Source organism: Bombus flavifrons, chromosome 5 (assembly GCF_040668555.2).
Source record: "Bombus flavifrons isolate JBK064 chromosome 5, iyBomFlav1_principal, whole genome shotgun sequence".
NCBI lineage: Eukaryota > Metazoa > Arthropoda > Insecta > Hymenoptera > Apidae > Bombus > Bombus flavifrons.
This window is the reverse complement of record NC_138446.1, coordinates 14,078,406-14,093,602: the sequence shown is the minus strand read 5'-3', so window position 1 is coordinate 14,093,602 and position 15,197 is coordinate 14,078,406. Positions and strand designations below refer to the sequence as shown.

The following is a 15,197-nucleotide window of genomic DNA, read 5'->3' as shown; positions in this document are numbered from 1 at the left end:
ATAAAATTATTTTTATTTGTAGTGAAATAAATAATTAATTTAAAATCGTCATTAAATTCTAGTTTCTTTTAATGCACTATAGCACATTAGTTATATCCATCCTTATTTATTACGAGTTTATTAATTTTGTTCATAAAATATTTTTATTTGTCCAAGCCAGACAACTAAAACTTTTGAGTAAAGAAGCCCAAGCATCCCATAATGATCAATTTTGTCACATTATGGATCTAGTAGTTATATCACAGATTGCAGCTCCACAGGGAGATAATATAATACTCCCTCATCTATGTGAAAATGAGGTACTCAAAGACAGTAACTTGTGCATCAAAAGGTCCCTATATTGTTTACTATTTTGTGCTCTAATTATTTTTCAACTATGAACTATTTATTAGAGTGCAATATATATATACATGTACATATATATAATGCTCCCTTTTTAATACTTTACATATACCAACTTTGGACCTGAATTATATCTACTATCTCTTTATGGTAATTAGTATTTATTAAAATTCAATTTAATTTAGAAAGGTAGTAAGTACCTGTTTCTATTTATAAATAAACATAAAACATACTACAATCAACAAAATGGTCATGATTATATTCATAGACATGATTATCAGAATAAGTCATTTTGTAACAGATATTGTAAAATGATTTTTTAAATTTACACATATTTATTTATACACACTTCATTTATTTTTATATCTCATCTTTTGATGCCTTTTTTGTAAAGCCTTTAGAAATTAAGAGATTATTGCATTCTTCCCGTGTCAAACTTGACAAAGGTAATCTCTCTATTTCCTGAAAAGTGAAAACGTTCAATTATCTTACATAATACTTGTGTATTAAATTCATTGTACCTCTCCATTATCATTAAAGAGAAGCAGTTCTGGAACTGCACCTGGAATATGTTTAAATTCAACGTCATTACTAGGAAAAGCTATAAGGATTTATACAATTAACTCTTATTCTTCACAAAAGAAATTGTAATTAGGAAGAATTAAATAAAGATTTTTTTAATATTATAAGATAGTTATCTTTCACACACATGTAAACATTATATTATAATGTATATAAAACAATAGTAAAAGTTTAAATATGATAAAAAAATGAAGACTTGAAGAAATTAAGTATTCCACGTTCAAAATTCTTGTGTAATATTAATTATCCGTTTTTGATCATAAATGAGATACTTCTGAAGAAATAAAATCAAAAAGTTGATTCTTTAACTGAAACGATTTTTATCATATTTTTGTAATATATGAATGTATATATGATAGTTTAATAATTTTTAACGGATAAATTTTAAAGGATACTAGTTAGGTAAATCTTCAAAGATAAATTGTTTAACATCTGGGAGCCGGCTTAGACGACAACCACTGCAACTCTGGAAAAAATCTTTGGTTTTTTGAACTGTCCTAATTTGATTTAAACATGTTGGCATGTTGTTGTAATAAGGTTTGTGCTAATGAAAATAAATATATTTAATACCTCAACTCTTGCAGATGCGTAATAAATGTTTGTTGAATTAATATTAGTAGCTGCAAAAGCGACAGCAAGGAATAAATTTGCAGCTACCATAGGAGCCATGTTTACCTCACTAAACCAGAAGTCTTACTGAAGCCTAGAGTTGAGGGCTTATATCAGAGAGTGTTTATATTAAGATAACGTTACTCATCTTCGAGATTATTAAGTATGAGCTCTATGTACTGAAGTATCTAAACATTTCCTTTCCAACATACATCCAAAAATTCTCAAAGATTTTTAGTGTCGTTTAATCCCTATGCAAATAACGTTTATTCGAAAAAAATATAATTACTTAAGAGAATTCTGTTTATTAAAATTTCCTTTTTATCAAAATTATTTTACTTTATATTTTATACTCAGACACATATTATTACAGACACATGCATATAAAAATTTGTTTCTATATTATTATCTATATTATTATTCTTCTATATTATTTTTATATTTAAATATTGACGATTAAAATATTTAATTTTAAAAAATTTAATTAATTGTTTTAATAAAATTTTTAATATAAAATTTATATTATAAATAATTTTAATTTAATTATTTTTATATATTGAATTATTTTTAATATTATTATAAATATTTTATTGAATACAAAATAGTTAATTTATAATAAATGAATATTAATCAATTTTTAAATTAATAATAATAATAAGATTGTATAGGGGATTTATTTTAAAATTTTAATGAAAAATTATTTTTATATTAAAATATTGATTAAAGCATTTAATTTTAAAAAATTTAATAGATTGGAATTGAATTAATGAAATTTTTTATATAAAATTTATATTGTAGATAATTTTAATTTGATTATTTTTATATATTGAATTAATATATCTTTAATACTACTATAAATATTTTATTGAGTATTATAATTGTATAAAATACGCTAAAACACAAATAATGTATTTCAATTTATATAGAAGCAGTAGCTTTAGTATAGAAGGAGAAATATCCCCACTACTGTTAGTAGTATAATATAGTAAATTGCAACTTAAGCGTCATGCACAGTAAGTACATCTCGCGTGTGTGAAAATGGCGCTCTCTTGTGCGAGTAAGTTTTTTCTTCTTTATATAATTATTTTTAATCGGTAATAAAAAAATTTATATTAATTTCATGTTTTTGATATTATATAATAATAATAATGGAAATGAATTGGTCATTTTTGCAACAAAGTTTATGATTTATACCGGCAGAGTTGGACATAACCTAGAATATTTTTCATTATTACTGATAAATAAATATGTAATTTTGTGTGTAGTTTCCAACGAAGTCCCGGAACACCCGGTCGTATCGCCAGTATCTGGTTCCATATTTGAGAAACGTTTAATTGAAAAATATCTAGCTGAAAATGGAGTGGATCCCATAACTGGAAAGGAATTAACTGTAGATCAACTTATAGATATCAAAAGTATATTTCTTGTTTTTTTATATATTTGTCTTTGAATATCACATCCAGTTATCAATAATATTCTTGTTATTTTGCAGCAACTGCAATAGTTAAACCTAAACCACCAAGTGCAACATCAATTCCAGCTATATTGAAAATTTTACAAGATGAGTGGGATGCTGTTATGTTACATTCATTTACGCTTAGGCAACAACTTCAAACAGCTAGACAGGAACTATCTCATTCTTTATATCAACATGATGCAGCATGCCGTGTAATTGCTAGATTGACAAAAGAAGTAACAGCAGCCAGAGAAGCTTTGGCAACGTTGAAACCTCAGGCTGGAATTGTTCAGGCTACTACTATCCCACAACCTGTATGAACAAAATTATATTAATTTTATTTATACATCATATCAAGAATGTTTGCTGATAAACTACATGATCCTGCAGGCACTTGCAGTAGAAGCTGGAGGTACAGCTGCTCAACCTATGGAACAAGCTGGTATTACTGAAGATGTGATACAAAAACTTCAAGAAAGAGCAACGGTACTCACTCAAGAAAGGAAACGTCGTGGACGTTCGGTTCCTGAAGATCTACTTCCACAAGATAGTATTCGCGCATTTCAAACACTTGCGTCACATCCTGTAATATTGTGTTCCTTCATTTATGTAAGAAATTTTTCATACATTGTTATTATTGTTACTTATTTATTTTTAAGGGTCTCCATTCAGCCAGTGTTCCTGGTATACTTGCACTTGACATTCACAGTGCAGATACCAGTAAAATCTTAACAGGCGGTGCTGATAAAAATGCCACAGTATTTAACAAAGATACAGAGCAAGTTGTTGCAATATTAAAGGGACACACTAAAAAGGTATAAACTATTTCTTTTTTCAATTTTATTCCTAAAATCCTTAAAGGATTAACATTTTCATATAATATTTAGGTTACTAGAGTAATTTATCATCCAGAAGAAGATATTGTAATGACTGCATCACCTGATACTACAATACGTGTATGGAATGTAGGAACCAGTCAAACAACTTTGTTATTAAAAGCTCATGATGCCCCTGTGACTGGATTATCCTTACACCCAACAGGCGATTATTTATTAAGTTCATCATTGGATCAACATTGGGCATTCTCTGATATACGTACTGGTAGATTATTGACTAAGGTATACTTCCAAAAAGAAAAATTACAACTATATCTAAACTTTTGCTTTATGTATTATATATATATATATTACTTTAATATGTATAGGTTGCTGGACAAGCTAGCCAACCATTAACCACGGCTCAGTTTCACCCTGATGGATTGATCTTTGGTACTGGGACTCAGGATTCGCAAGTGAAAATTTGGGATTTAAAGGAACAATCAAACGTAGCTAATTTCCCAGGCCATTCAGGTCCAATTACGGCAATTAGTTTCTCTGAAAATGGTTATTATTTAGCTACTGCTGCAGAGGATTCTTGTGTGAAACTTTGGGATTTGCGTAAACTAAAGAACTTTAAAACCCTTCAATTAGAAGAATCGTATGAAGTTAAAGATATTTGCTTTGATCAAAGTGGAACGTATTTGGCAGTAGCTGGAACAGACGTAAGGTAAGAATTATCTCATGTAACATATACAAGTTCAATTATATCAGAAATAATTTCTTATATGTTGATATTTCCATTCTTGTTTTCAGAGTGTACTTGTGTAAACAGTGGCAAGAACTGAAAGTGCTTAATGACCATACGGCAGCCGCAACTGGTGTTCGTTTTGGAAAACATGCGCAGTATATAGCGTCGACTAGTATGGACAGAACTTTAAAACTTTATGGTTTACCTTAAGCATTTAGTGACTAAAATACTATAAATAATTTAAGAAGAATTAAAATTAGAGTTTATAGTATATATTACTGATCATCGCTAACACAATTTTTATCATGGCTATCTATGTTCGAAAAATCACTCAATTTGACGGACAGTTAGAACTGTAAATGATTGCTGTAAGTCTCATAATTGAAACTGACCCTAAATGTGATTGTAATAATGATTTGTGGACCCCTTGGTAATTATTTCACTTACCTTGATAGTCATATTTTTTACGAGTCTCAAGTTTTAAGTTCCGATAATTGGTACCAATTAAAATCCTTCGAAAACGCCTAATTTATATAACACATGGTCATATAGGTAATAAAGGAAATGACCTTCTAAGCCCAAAGGAGATGTATATTTATCCAAGTCTCTCTTTCAAACTGTTAAGTGTTTCCAAAATATCACAGCTGTGACAAACATTTTTAACGGTGATCATTAATAGCATAGTATTATAAAATCAATATTATTTTTATGAAGAAAATGTAAAACATTTTCGTTTATCATCTGTATCCATTATTCAGGATATCGTTTAAAGTGATAAAATACAATTTATTCGAGTATAAGAAATAAAATGCCATTTTCTATATAATTCTGCGATTCTATTTTGAAAAGTTGAAAGTATTACGAAACGAAGCGGTCCACACGTACACAGTTCGATAATTTACTTGGACGATCTTATGGCGCCACTAGTCACGTGCTTTTTAACCTAACCTAATATCCTTTGTCCTCAATATTAAGTCTCGAATCAAATTAATAACAATGGCCGTCGTAGTTGTCTGTCATTCAGATGTATACCCGGATTATGTGATGGTGAGAAACGTGTGGCGACTGCGAGTGGCAATCGCTGCCGATCGGTCAGAGTGATTATAACGCGAATGAAATCAACGTGACGTGTAATGCTGTAAAGGATGATTTTCTAGTGGGTGGTTGTAATCGCAGTGTCAACTAGAGTGACCACACGGATGACCAGCTGACAATGTTTTGTCATTAGCATAATTTAGTGTTTAGCGGGTGGTCCGGGTAAATCAAGAATGTTTAAAGCTGAGGAACCATCCAGAGACAGCTTCCTTCAGCAAATGAAGGCCGCTAGGGAAGAAAGGGCCCATGAGAAAGACAGAGAAGCTGCTGTCATTTTAATTCAGGCTTATGTTAGGGGATGGTTGACCCGTAAAAGAATATTGTGAGTTTTTCAATCGTTTCTAAATATCGATGTCTGCTTACGATAATTATATGACTTTTCAACTCATATTTGGAGTTGGCGTTTAAATCAATTTTTGTTATACATATAACTATAGTCTTTTAATCGCTTATCGGTATTTATTTACATTCGGTAATCTTCCGTTGGTTACTCCTTTATCGGATGCTCATATATTTCTTCGCCGCAAAAATATAGGAAATTTGTGTTAATGTAATTTTGCTAATTTATAAATAAAAAGAAACCAGATATAAAATAGTAGAGCAACAAATGTGATTTTCAGGGAAGAGTTTGATACGAATTTTCTGAATGATGGTGGCACAGAAACAAATATAAAGTTAAAACCTGCTTTGGACGTGTATAAGATTATTTTTAAATTTTTGTACATATATAAGAAAGAAAAGGTTCAAGAAAGAATAGAAAAGCTATGTAGGTATGTATGCATAAAAGATATTTATGTTGAATGTAGATAAGGGAAGAAAGATAAAAAATTTAAAAAACGTATAAGAAAATTAAAAAGAGTAAATATTTCAGATATTTAGTGTTGACTCTAGATTCTGAGTCTCCAGAAATTTCTTATGTGGGACTTGTATTAAACAAAGATCGCTACATATCATGGATATCACAGATGAAAACAATATTATTTTATTGTTTGACTGGTTTAGATAATCTTAAACCAGAAAGAGTGTCTGACCATAAATCCATCCATTTGAGATTACATACATTAGTTAGTTTTACATCACCAGGAACATGGGCAATTCAGAAAGTAGAAGGAATGGAAAAACTCAAAGCTGGTATGAATCAGCTTTGTGCAAACATAATGGGCCACCTAGTCAACAATGGGTTTTATCCCATTATGCAAGTGATTATCCCATTAATAGTAGTTTTGTTATCCAGTGCGTTTGTTTTTCAAAGTATTTGTTTTTGTTATGATATTTGATCTTGTTTTAGGCATTTCTAGTAAAAGGATTGGGTAGAGTGGAAATTGCTTTAAAACCAATTGCACTTTCAGCAGCAGTTACATTAGCACTGAGACCATTAATCTCCTCCCAGATGTCAGATAAATTGGTTTCATTGTTTTTAATTAATATTTTTAGCGTACCTGCATTGGTCTATCATCTGAATAGTATATCATCAGTAGTGCGTAATCATTAATATATGAATTCCAAATGATATTTCACAGCATATAATATTCTTTATAATATAATTTTAGTGTATTACATCATTTATTACAAACAATTTATTTGCAAGGAGCCTGGAATTATTGAACTCGGAGCAAAATTTACGAATAGTATTTAATGCTCTGGAAGGTAGTTATGCACTGTGTTTGTTGGCTAATTTAATACAGTTGGCTAATATTGAAAGAGATGAAGTATTAAAAGAATTGTACTTTCCATCTTTTACGGTACAGACTTATTGCATAATATACAATCTTTACGTAGATCTGAAAACAAACTTCATTTTTAAATAAATTTTATAGTTTGTTGTAACAAAAATGTTGGAGGCATGTCAGCAATATGTAGTTGCAAAACAAAGTAATTTAACTCACTGGCATCCTATTCTTGGTTGGCTTGCACAAAAGGTTGATACATATTTACAAGAACCTATTCCATATGTTAAATCACAATTAGCCTGTTTGTGGACAGGAAGAATAGTTTCACAGTTGATTGGTAATGAAAGGGTTTTTGTATCTATAAACAGTTATTCATTAGAGTTAATATTAGAAATTACAATACAATTTTTATAGGCCAACCTTTAACAGAACTTATTGAAAAAGAGATACCCCCATCAGTAGAACAACAGAGTACATCTGTTGGTACCAACATTTTCAGAAGAGCATTTTTGGAAGCACGTACAAATAGGAATAATAACACTAAAAATTATAGGAAATTGGGAAGTGCAGAAACTACTAGAATAGCTTTAATTTGTTCCCTTTATCAAATTGCTTTACATACACTTACACAAATGAAAATGGAAATATTGACTGGTAAGTATTAAGAATATGTTGAATATTATGTATGTAAAATGAATAATATGTTGATAGTTATACATGTATCTATTATAAAATAGGTTTATGTTATCAAGATAAAATTTTATACCATATGTATTTATTCTTGGGAACACTGGGTCCACATTGTGGTTTAAAAGCATTTTTGGACCATTTAGCTGCTAATACAAAATGTACAGCACCTGAATTTCAAATGTTGATATTATTTTCTGATTGTATGACACATTATGTTACGTAAGTTTATGCTATACATATGGAAATAAACTACAAAAACGACTGCATCAATAATCTACTTATGTATATGTTTGATTAGAATTTTAGATGATATGGAAATGTATGAACAACAAGACCCGTTCAAACTTAGCGATTTTGTAACAATATCATACTTTTTAAACCAATTTCTGTATAAGGCAGTGCTTAATAATTTGTTTGGTGTGTATTATAGCCTTTACATTATATTCTTTCATAAAGTATTTCATATTGTTTTCTTCTAATGATATATAATTATAAGAGATAAATGGTTTAGCTATATACTGAAGTTTTAGATGTTCCAGATGTGAAATCAGTTCCTAATAATCCCCTCTTCACCTCTCTTCACACACTTTTAATGGCAATTTACCGCCGGGATTGTAGACGGACCTTTTGCCCGGAAGGCCACTGGTTGGCAAAGTTAAGTATTTGAAACTAATCTATTTTAACTAAATTATATTATATGATTTCAAAATGAATACGTTTTTACAACAGGAAGTTCGAGTGTCTGGTTTTCTAGCAGACCTGGAGAAAGGCAGGCGAGGTGCCGCTCTTCTCCTTTCTAAAATGCCGCATGTTATTCCTCATTCGGAGCGTGTTGTGCTGTTTCGTAAGCATGTTGCTAACGAAAAAGCAGTTTTAGGTCTAACCGAAAGTGCTTGCAATAGTACCCCAACAACGCTTATTGTTGTTCACAGGTAGTGGTGGATATTCTCGTATTAAATATATTATACCAAGAGTAACATAAATATTTTGTAGAACTCGAATAGTGGAGGACGGATATCGTCAATTGGCGATGTTACCCTCTCAAGCACTTAAAGGCGTAATTAGAGTTCGTTTTGTAAACGAGCAAGGTTTAGCTGAAGCTGGTATTGATCAAGATGGAGTCTTTAAGGAATTTTTAGAGGAGACAATAAAAAAAGTTTTTGACCCATCTTTAAATTTATTTAAAGTCACTAGTGAAAATCGACTTTATCCATCTCCAACATCATCTATGCAAGATAATCATTTGCAACTCTTTGAATTTGTTGGTCGTATGCTGGGTAAAGCGGTGTACGAGGTAAATAAAAAAAAAGAAAAATATAATTACAAGACTGTATAATGTCAATTAATCATGTTCTGTAAAGAATACCTTTTATAGGGCATTGTAGTAGACGTACCTTTTGCATCTTTCTTCGTTTCCCAATTTTCTGGGCAAACAGGAGGAGCATTGTACAGTTGGCTGGACGAATTGGCTTCTTTAGATCGAGACTTATATCGGAGTCTTACTCTTGTGAAACATTATAAAGGTGATGTTAGACAGTTAGAATTAACTTTCTCTCTTGATGAAGACGTTTTAGGCAAATTAGTTACGCACGAATTGGTTCCCGGAGGACGAGCAGTGCCGGTCACTAATGAAAATAAAATCAATTATATACACTTAATGGCCCATTTTAGAATGCACATGCAAATAAAAGATCAAACAGCGGCTTTTATCAAAGGGTTCCGTTCTATAATCAATCCGGAATGGTTGGCATTGTTTTCCACTCCAGAAGTAAGATAAACTTTCTTACAAAGAAAAAAAGAACTAATTAGTTTTTTGAAGAAGTATTTTTTTTAAATATCTTTATTTTTAGTTACAGAGATTAATTTCGGGTGATAATGTTCCACTAGATCTACGAGATTTACGAAGGCATACACAATATTATGGTGGTTTTCACGATAGTCATCGTGTGGTGTGCTGGCTATGGGATATTCTAGAAAAAGATTTTTCTGAGGAAGAAAGAGGCTTATTTTTGAAGGTATTTCGTGCGATATATGATAATTGTAAGTAATGTTTGTTTTATTTATTTCTATATCTCTATTCATTTCATAGTTTGTCACAAGTTGTTCGAAATCACCATTATTGGGTTTCGCACACTTAGAACCACCATTTTCGATTCGTTGCGTTGAAGTTGGCGATGACGAGGATACCGGTGACACAATCGGTATGAAACTATAAACATCATATATATTTTTCATACTTTCTATTTATTCTATTTATTTTATTCATTCTTTATAAAATAGGTAGCGTAATAAGAGGATTTTTTACGATTCGTAAAAAAGATCCGCAGAATCGTCTACCTACATCGTCTACTTGCTTTAATCTTCTTAAATTACCAAATTATCAAAAGAAAAGTACCTTACGGGAGAAGTTACGTTACGCTGTCACTAGTAATACGGGCTTCGAACTTTCATAATTTTCACCTGGTTTAAGGTAATTCCAATGCATACTATATGCTCAAATTACCTAACGAAAATTTCTACGAAGTGATTGAGTGGTGCCTAACCGCCGCGAACCAAATTGTCAGGCGAGGTGTTTCTAGTAATTATGTCAGAGACTCTAGATCGAAGAAAAGCATAACTCGCATTTATATTATTTGTAAAACAAAATTTTTAAATGAATTTATCGAAACGAAATTGAAGACTCGCACAAATTTTATGAGATATTATCTATATAAAGAAACAAAGTTTTTGCTTTCCTTATCATTTTGTTATTTCTTTTTTTTATAGTAAGAAATTTCTAACGTTCCTATCGATCGATTTGACACGAGATTAATTTATAGTTATAATAAAAAATAAACTACCTTCTTGTTGTTTCTGAAATTTTTATGAGATTTATGTCTTCTGTCTTATTTCGTATACAATCGTACTGTGTGTTGAATTTACCTTTTTTTCACAGCACATATTCAAGTTTTGAAGTTTCATTCTATAAAACTTCTCGCCAAATGGTAGATTACTTATGGTGTAAAGCACACTGTACCTCATGAGCTTAATATTGCTAATACTGTGCGCTTGTTAGTTTATAGTATCGTGAATTAATGTTAGTCTATTAAATCGATAAAATGCATGACGCGAGTGTTGAATCCGAGCCCATCGGTGCCCGGTGAATAAATAAAGAGGAGAAAAAAGAAGAAGAAAAAAAAAAGATAGGAAAAGGAAAGATACGTAAATTTCTAAAATTGTCGAGTTATTTGAAAGTCAAGGCTCCATTTTGGGGAAAGCTATTTTCGCAAGATTTTGTACAAATTTTTGACACGATGTATAAAAAGATTTATATAATCTTGTTTGGAAATATATACGTGTATATATTGTGTCCACGGGCGCTCATGGGTTAAAAATCCATAACCGTTCGAGTGTTTAAGATCGGTTTGTTCGGATCGAACGAAGTTGTGATGTTTGTTCTCCTATTTGAGCATTTCGAGCTGAATTTCCTGTAACTGCAGTTTGTCCGTGATCTTCGATGAGCCCGAACGAACGTGAGAAAATGGAAAACGAGGAAGCATCAGGACTGTGTTATCCGCGATATAGCGAGGAATACGATATTACAGCGAAATTTATTTTTCTCGTGGTTTACGCGTAACTTCGACGAATGACTCGCGATATTGTCGGTGGAAATTCGGTCAGACCAAAGATAGAAGCCTATTTAGTGTGAAGAAGATAATTCGAGATGTAATCTTTTCATATTTTCCTATACGACCGTATGTAAGTTTTTCAGGCCTGTATTCACCGATTGTACCTATGCTGTAGAAGAGTAATAAAGAGCGAACATTTTTTAAAGAGATAGAACGATAAGTTTACAAGTAAATTAGATTAAATCGTGTACCAACTAGTTTACTAACGTCCACAATGTGAATACTAGCTAACGAATTATTTTGTTTACGTATAGAAACAAGAAAACGCGGAACATAATAACTTTGGCTTTTGTTACTTTCCATCAGAATCGATAACCAGTTTCTCTTGTGATGTTAATTGTGAATACATGCCTTGCAAATATATGTACAATTGAACAAAATAGTAGATGATACTTTCCTTTATGGATATAATACATACTCATCGTTGGAGCGATACATGTATATGATAAGTGTGGATATCGATACAAATATGGAGTAAGATATGAAATAAAATTGTTACGATTGTAAGATGAAATCGATGGCTTCTTATTCAATATCCGTTCTTGTTAACGCAGATCATTTTTCTATTTTAGACATTACGCTAAAAAAAGAATATACAAACACGATATAAACGAGTTTTCCTTACAATCGTATCAATAGCAAAAAAGCGCGCTTTGTATAATATGGCTTGCTCGAGTTACTCGTACTTCTGTAACATTTTTTATAAAAGTGTATACATATTGCGACGCAGTTGAGAGAACAACGGTGAATTTGTTAATTTAATACATTCGATAATAATTCACAAAGATACTGTAAATATACACACTGAATTACATCATGCCTTTCAATTATATTATCCTATAACAATCATACCTGATATCTCGGTGTAAAATTTAAAAAAAGGACTCTATTCGAGGCGCCACGGTATATGAAATTAATCTGCTCATTTTTAAATCATTCATCGCTATATTTGGGCAAATAATAAACAATCGTTCGATGCTTTATATAATAAACGTTCTTATAACATTTATTAATAAAACGAACAAATAATATAACATATAAGCGAAGGATATATGTAGAGTTTGATGCGGTTTTACAGTCGTATTTACAAGGATGCAAAGATCGCTGGGACGGTTGCGCGTTGGCTTAGTGCGCAGGTCACGTGACCTCCTTTGTGAGCAGCTGGCGCTGTCGACAGTGTAAGTTACCTTCCCCTTCGACTAGTGGCCAACAAGCTTTGGCTGCGAGAAGACGTGCGTTTAGTTCGTACCGCGACGATCGCATTATCGCGGCTACGCGAGAGACTCCTTTTCTCTTTCTCTCCCTCTCTCGCTCGTGTGTGCGCGCGCGCGTGTTTTCGTGTTTGTGTGTGCGTGCTTAATCTGTACGAGAAGTGGCAGTGTTTCTGGCTCGGCCGTAGGACCCGGACAGTGAGGAAATTATTCGTGAAATTCGGAAAACCGCCGAACAAACTCGGCCGCCCCTCGTAGCCGGAATCTCTGTGGCCATCGAGGACTCGACCGAGCCTTTCAGTGTTCCCTCGTTCCTTTCTCTGTTTCGCGCTACTGTGTTTCTTATGGACAAGCACCGCCCCCTTTCCACCTCCGTCCCTCCGATCGTAACGTTATGAGGCCAGCTGAGCGTAACTGACGGAGAAGAGGGAGAACAGGCTTGCGTGCGTGTGTCAAACATAACCTAGCATCGTTACCGTGGATGTAGCGAGAGTAAATTTAACGAAAAAACGTGACACACGTTCAGTTTTAATAATTCCGCATTGGTGACATTCACGCATCCAATAGCTCTTCTGGTTTAGAAAGCGTATCGAGCGTCAAAGGATTCGGTGGGAACTACGAAAGTGTTGTTCTTCCTTTCTCGACAGTACCAAGTAGAAACGTCCGAACACGCAACGCCCCGTTTACTATCGACAGTGCTAAGGAATACTTACACGAGGACACCGCCTCTACTCCGAAGGTTACCCTTCGCATATATCGTTTTTGCCATAAGTCGCGATAAAAGGACGCGACTACAGCCGCAGCGTCGAGCGTGGTGTCACGAGTCCCCTTTGCCTCTCGTGCTCCTCAAGCTTCAGCCCTTCCCGCCGTACCTCGAGAGCGCGCGACATTCGAAACTGAGCTACGTAATATTCCATCAGAACGCAATTTACAATTTTTCATCGAAACTCGTCGATTTCCATTATCGTGATCGACGATCGAATCACTCGATCCAGGGAATATTCGCGTGCTTCTCGAAATATGGAATCGAGAGCTATATCGAGATCTATCGGCTTCTAAGTTGATACGGCGTGTCTATTAGTCAATCCTTTTTTGGATAACAGTGATCTTGCAAGAATCTTATCCAGTTCAATCGTTGAAAGCCAAAAGAAAGTCGTTTTGAATGTTCTCATCGCTATTGTGGTGAAACGAAAACGAGAAAAAGAACTTCAAGTTGTGTCAGTGTCACGTGTGTGCCCCGTCACTGGGACGATAACGAGATATCTAGTAGAAAAAGAAGTGTTTGATTGAACAGGTGAAACAGAGTGAGCAGGAAAAATCGAAACGGTCGGAAAAGAATCGACGAGCAGGAGAGGCGTGTCCCGGCTTCCCTGAAGCGGCAGGGGCCTTGGCGGTGGCGGTGGCGGTGAATCGGGAAAGGGTTGAGGAGGGTGGCCCCTAGGGAGAGAGGAGAATTTTGATGGCAGTAGTTGGGCCCAGTCGGCACTCGCGGGTGTCCATGAGCGTGTCTATGTCGTTAATGCAGGGGGGTGGGGCGGGGGCGACAGGTGGCGGTGGGACAACGGGGGCCCACCCGGGGCAAGCGGTCCTCGCGGCAGCGGCCCAAGCACCCCCCACCTACTACCACCCTGCCGCTCCTGCGCCTCCGCCACCGCCGCCGGCCCAGGATCTCGTTCAGCCCGACAGACCCATCGGATATGGTGCCTTTGGCGTTGTCTGGTAAGTCAATTATATCTATAACTATTTGCTTCTTCTTTTTTTTCTTACCTCGTGCTTCTTTTATTTATCTCCATGTTTTTTTCGCGACGTCCGGACGTTGTTGTATAAAAACGATCGTCATATAAAAGAAAATGATGTTCTGGGTGGGACGTAGATGGCACTCGTATTACTTTTAAAAGTTGTTGTTTTAAGCATTGTAAAACTTTGTACCTACAAATAGGTACTACTGTTTAGTTAGAAGTAGAAATACGAAAAGATACACGAAATGGTACATAAGCTTCTGTTGTACGAACTACGGTCGCACGAAGTTTTAGTTGCATGAACGCGTTCTCGTAATGAACGTACATATACAGATATTTGTGTCTATTCAGGGAAAGAACTTGATAAGTCACATTTTCTATTATGTACAGAGGATTAAGGATTACCAAAACTGTCTATATACATTTGGCTTTGGAAGTAAACACGTGGCTCTCTCAAAATTTCGTCAAATCATCGACTATTTTTGGGATGAACAGTTAGTTCTTTTGTATCATATCGTATTAAAATTCTCCTGTTTGTTCATAAAGAGACATTAGAATCGGTAAACAAA

At 33.7% G+C, this 15,197-nt stretch overlaps 4 protein-coding genes and 1 long non-coding RNA gene across 9 annotated transcripts in view; 3 read left to right on the top strand and 2 right to left on the bottom strand.

The window, feature by feature from the left end:
* Nucleotides 1-336: 336 nt before the first annotated feature.
* On the bottom strand, nucleotides 337-1,756 carry LOC138179773 (selenoprotein M-like). The gene is made up of 4 exons (XM_069112910.1): nucleotides 1,495-1,756; nucleotides 1,320-1,390; nucleotides 864-933; nucleotides 337-804 (listed from the first exon to the last, which is right to left on the bottom strand). Exons 1-4 carry the CDS (start codon nucleotides 1,591-1,593, stop codon nucleotides 703-705), a joined length of 342 nt encoding a protein of 113 aa, XP_068969011.1. The 5' UTR covers nucleotides 1,594-1,756; the 3' UTR covers nucleotides 337-702.
* Nucleotides 1,757-2,523: 767 nt separating this feature from the next.
* Prp19 (pre-mRNA processing factor 19) lies at nucleotides 2,524-5,131 on the top strand. The gene is made up of 8 exons (XM_069113999.1): nucleotides 2,524-2,590; nucleotides 2,799-2,948; nucleotides 3,026-3,303; nucleotides 3,380-3,574; nucleotides 3,649-3,804; nucleotides 3,877-4,107; nucleotides 4,194-4,534; nucleotides 4,621-5,131. The coding sequence occupies exons 1-8, from the start codon at nucleotides 2,572-2,574 to the stop codon at nucleotides 4,763-4,765; spliced, it is 1,515 nt and encodes a 504-aa protein (XP_068970100.1). The 5' UTR covers nucleotides 2,524-2,571; the 3' UTR covers nucleotides 4,766-5,131.
* LOC138180285 (uncharacterized) lies at nucleotides 3,432-5,434 on the bottom strand. The gene is made up of 2 exons (XR_011173251.1): nucleotides 5,282-5,434; nucleotides 3,432-5,199 (listed from the first exon to the last, which is right to left on the bottom strand). It is a non-coding gene; the product is annotated as an uncharacterized LOC138180285 (long non-coding RNA).
* A 74-nt stretch (nucleotides 5,435-5,508) lies between these two features.
* Nucleotides 5,509-12,492, top strand: LOC138180282 (ubiquitin-protein ligase E3B). Of its 4 annotated transcripts, none has more exons than XM_069113996.1 (16): nucleotides 5,509-5,972; nucleotides 6,271-6,420; nucleotides 6,522-6,849; nucleotides 6,939-7,127; nucleotides 7,201-7,392; nucleotides 7,468-7,657; nucleotides 7,735-7,974; nucleotides 8,058-8,229; nucleotides 8,309-8,427; nucleotides 8,550-8,652; nucleotides 8,727-8,942; nucleotides 9,004-9,304; nucleotides 9,386-9,778; nucleotides 9,861-10,025; nucleotides 10,100-10,211; nucleotides 10,291-12,492. In XM_069113996.1, the coding sequence occupies exons 1-16, from the start codon at nucleotides 5,824-5,826 to the stop codon at nucleotides 10,461-10,463; spliced, it is 3,192 nt and encodes a 1,063-aa protein (XP_068970097.1). In that variant the 5' UTR covers nucleotides 5,509-5,823; the 3' UTR covers nucleotides 10,464-12,492. The 4 variants fall into 4 exon arrangements, with proteins under 4 accessions (XP_068970097.1, XP_068970099.1, XP_068970095.1 ...); XM_069113998.1 differs by having other exon boundaries at nucleotides 8,550-8,669; nucleotides 8,744-8,942; XM_069113994.1 differs by having other exon boundaries at nucleotides 8,541-8,652.
* A 375-nt stretch (nucleotides 12,493-12,867) lies between these two features.
* Nucleotides 12,868-15,197, top strand: part of nmo (serine/threonine-protein kinase nemo) — a 222,173-nt gene continuing 219,843 nt past the window's right edge. The window contains exon 1 of one of the 2 annotated variants that reach the window (XR_011173250.1): nucleotides 12,868-14,608. Coding sequence is in view for 1 of the 2 variants with exons in the window: in XM_069114000.1 (XP_068970101.1) it covers nucleotides 14,349-14,608 (260 nt within the window). In the remaining variant the exon portion in view is untranslated. The remainder of the gene's footprint in view (nucleotides 14,609-15,197) is intronic. The other variant, XM_069114000.1, reaches the window with a different exon arrangement.

What these genes read in the sequence shown, in the direction of transcription:
- LOC138179773 (XM_069112910.1), bottom strand. Translation starts at nt 1,593, where the DNA reads ATGGCTCCTATGGTAGCTGCAAATTTATTCCTTGCTGTCGCTTTTGCA. An exon ending in ACGCATCTGCAAGAGTTGAG is followed by an intron (nt 1,391 to 1,494) that starts GTATTAAATATA and finishes GATTTTTTCCAG; the next exon opens with AGTTGCAGTGGTTGTCGTCT. An exon ending in TTTGAAGATTTACCTAACTA is followed by an intron (nt 934 to 1,319) that starts GTATCCTTTAAA and finishes AGCTTTTCCTAG; the next exon opens with TAATGACGTTGAATTTAAAC.
- Prp19 (XM_069113999.1), top strand. An exon ending in CTGGTAGATTATTGACTAAG is followed by an intron (nt 4,108 to 4,193) that starts GTATACTTCCAA and finishes TAATATGTATAG; the next exon opens with GTTGCTGGACAAGCTAGCCA. An exon ending in GTAGCTGGAACAGACGTAAG is followed by an intron (nt 4,535 to 4,620) that starts GTAAGAATTATC and finishes TCTTGTTTTCAG; the next exon opens with AGTGTACTTGTGTAAACAGT.
- LOC138180282 (XM_069113994.1), top strand. Translation starts at nt 5,824, where the DNA reads ATGTTTAAAGCTGAGGAACCATCCAGAGACAGCTTCCTTCAGCAAATG. An exon ending in TGTACTTTCCATCTTTTACG is followed by an intron (nt 7,393 to 7,467) that starts GTACAGACTTAT and finishes TAAATTTTATAG; the next exon opens with TTTGTTGTAACAAAAATGTT. An exon ending in GGATACCGGTGACACAATCG is followed by an intron (nt 10,212 to 10,290) that starts GTATGAAACTAT and finishes TTTATAAAATAG; the next exon opens with GTAGCGTAATAAGAGGATTT.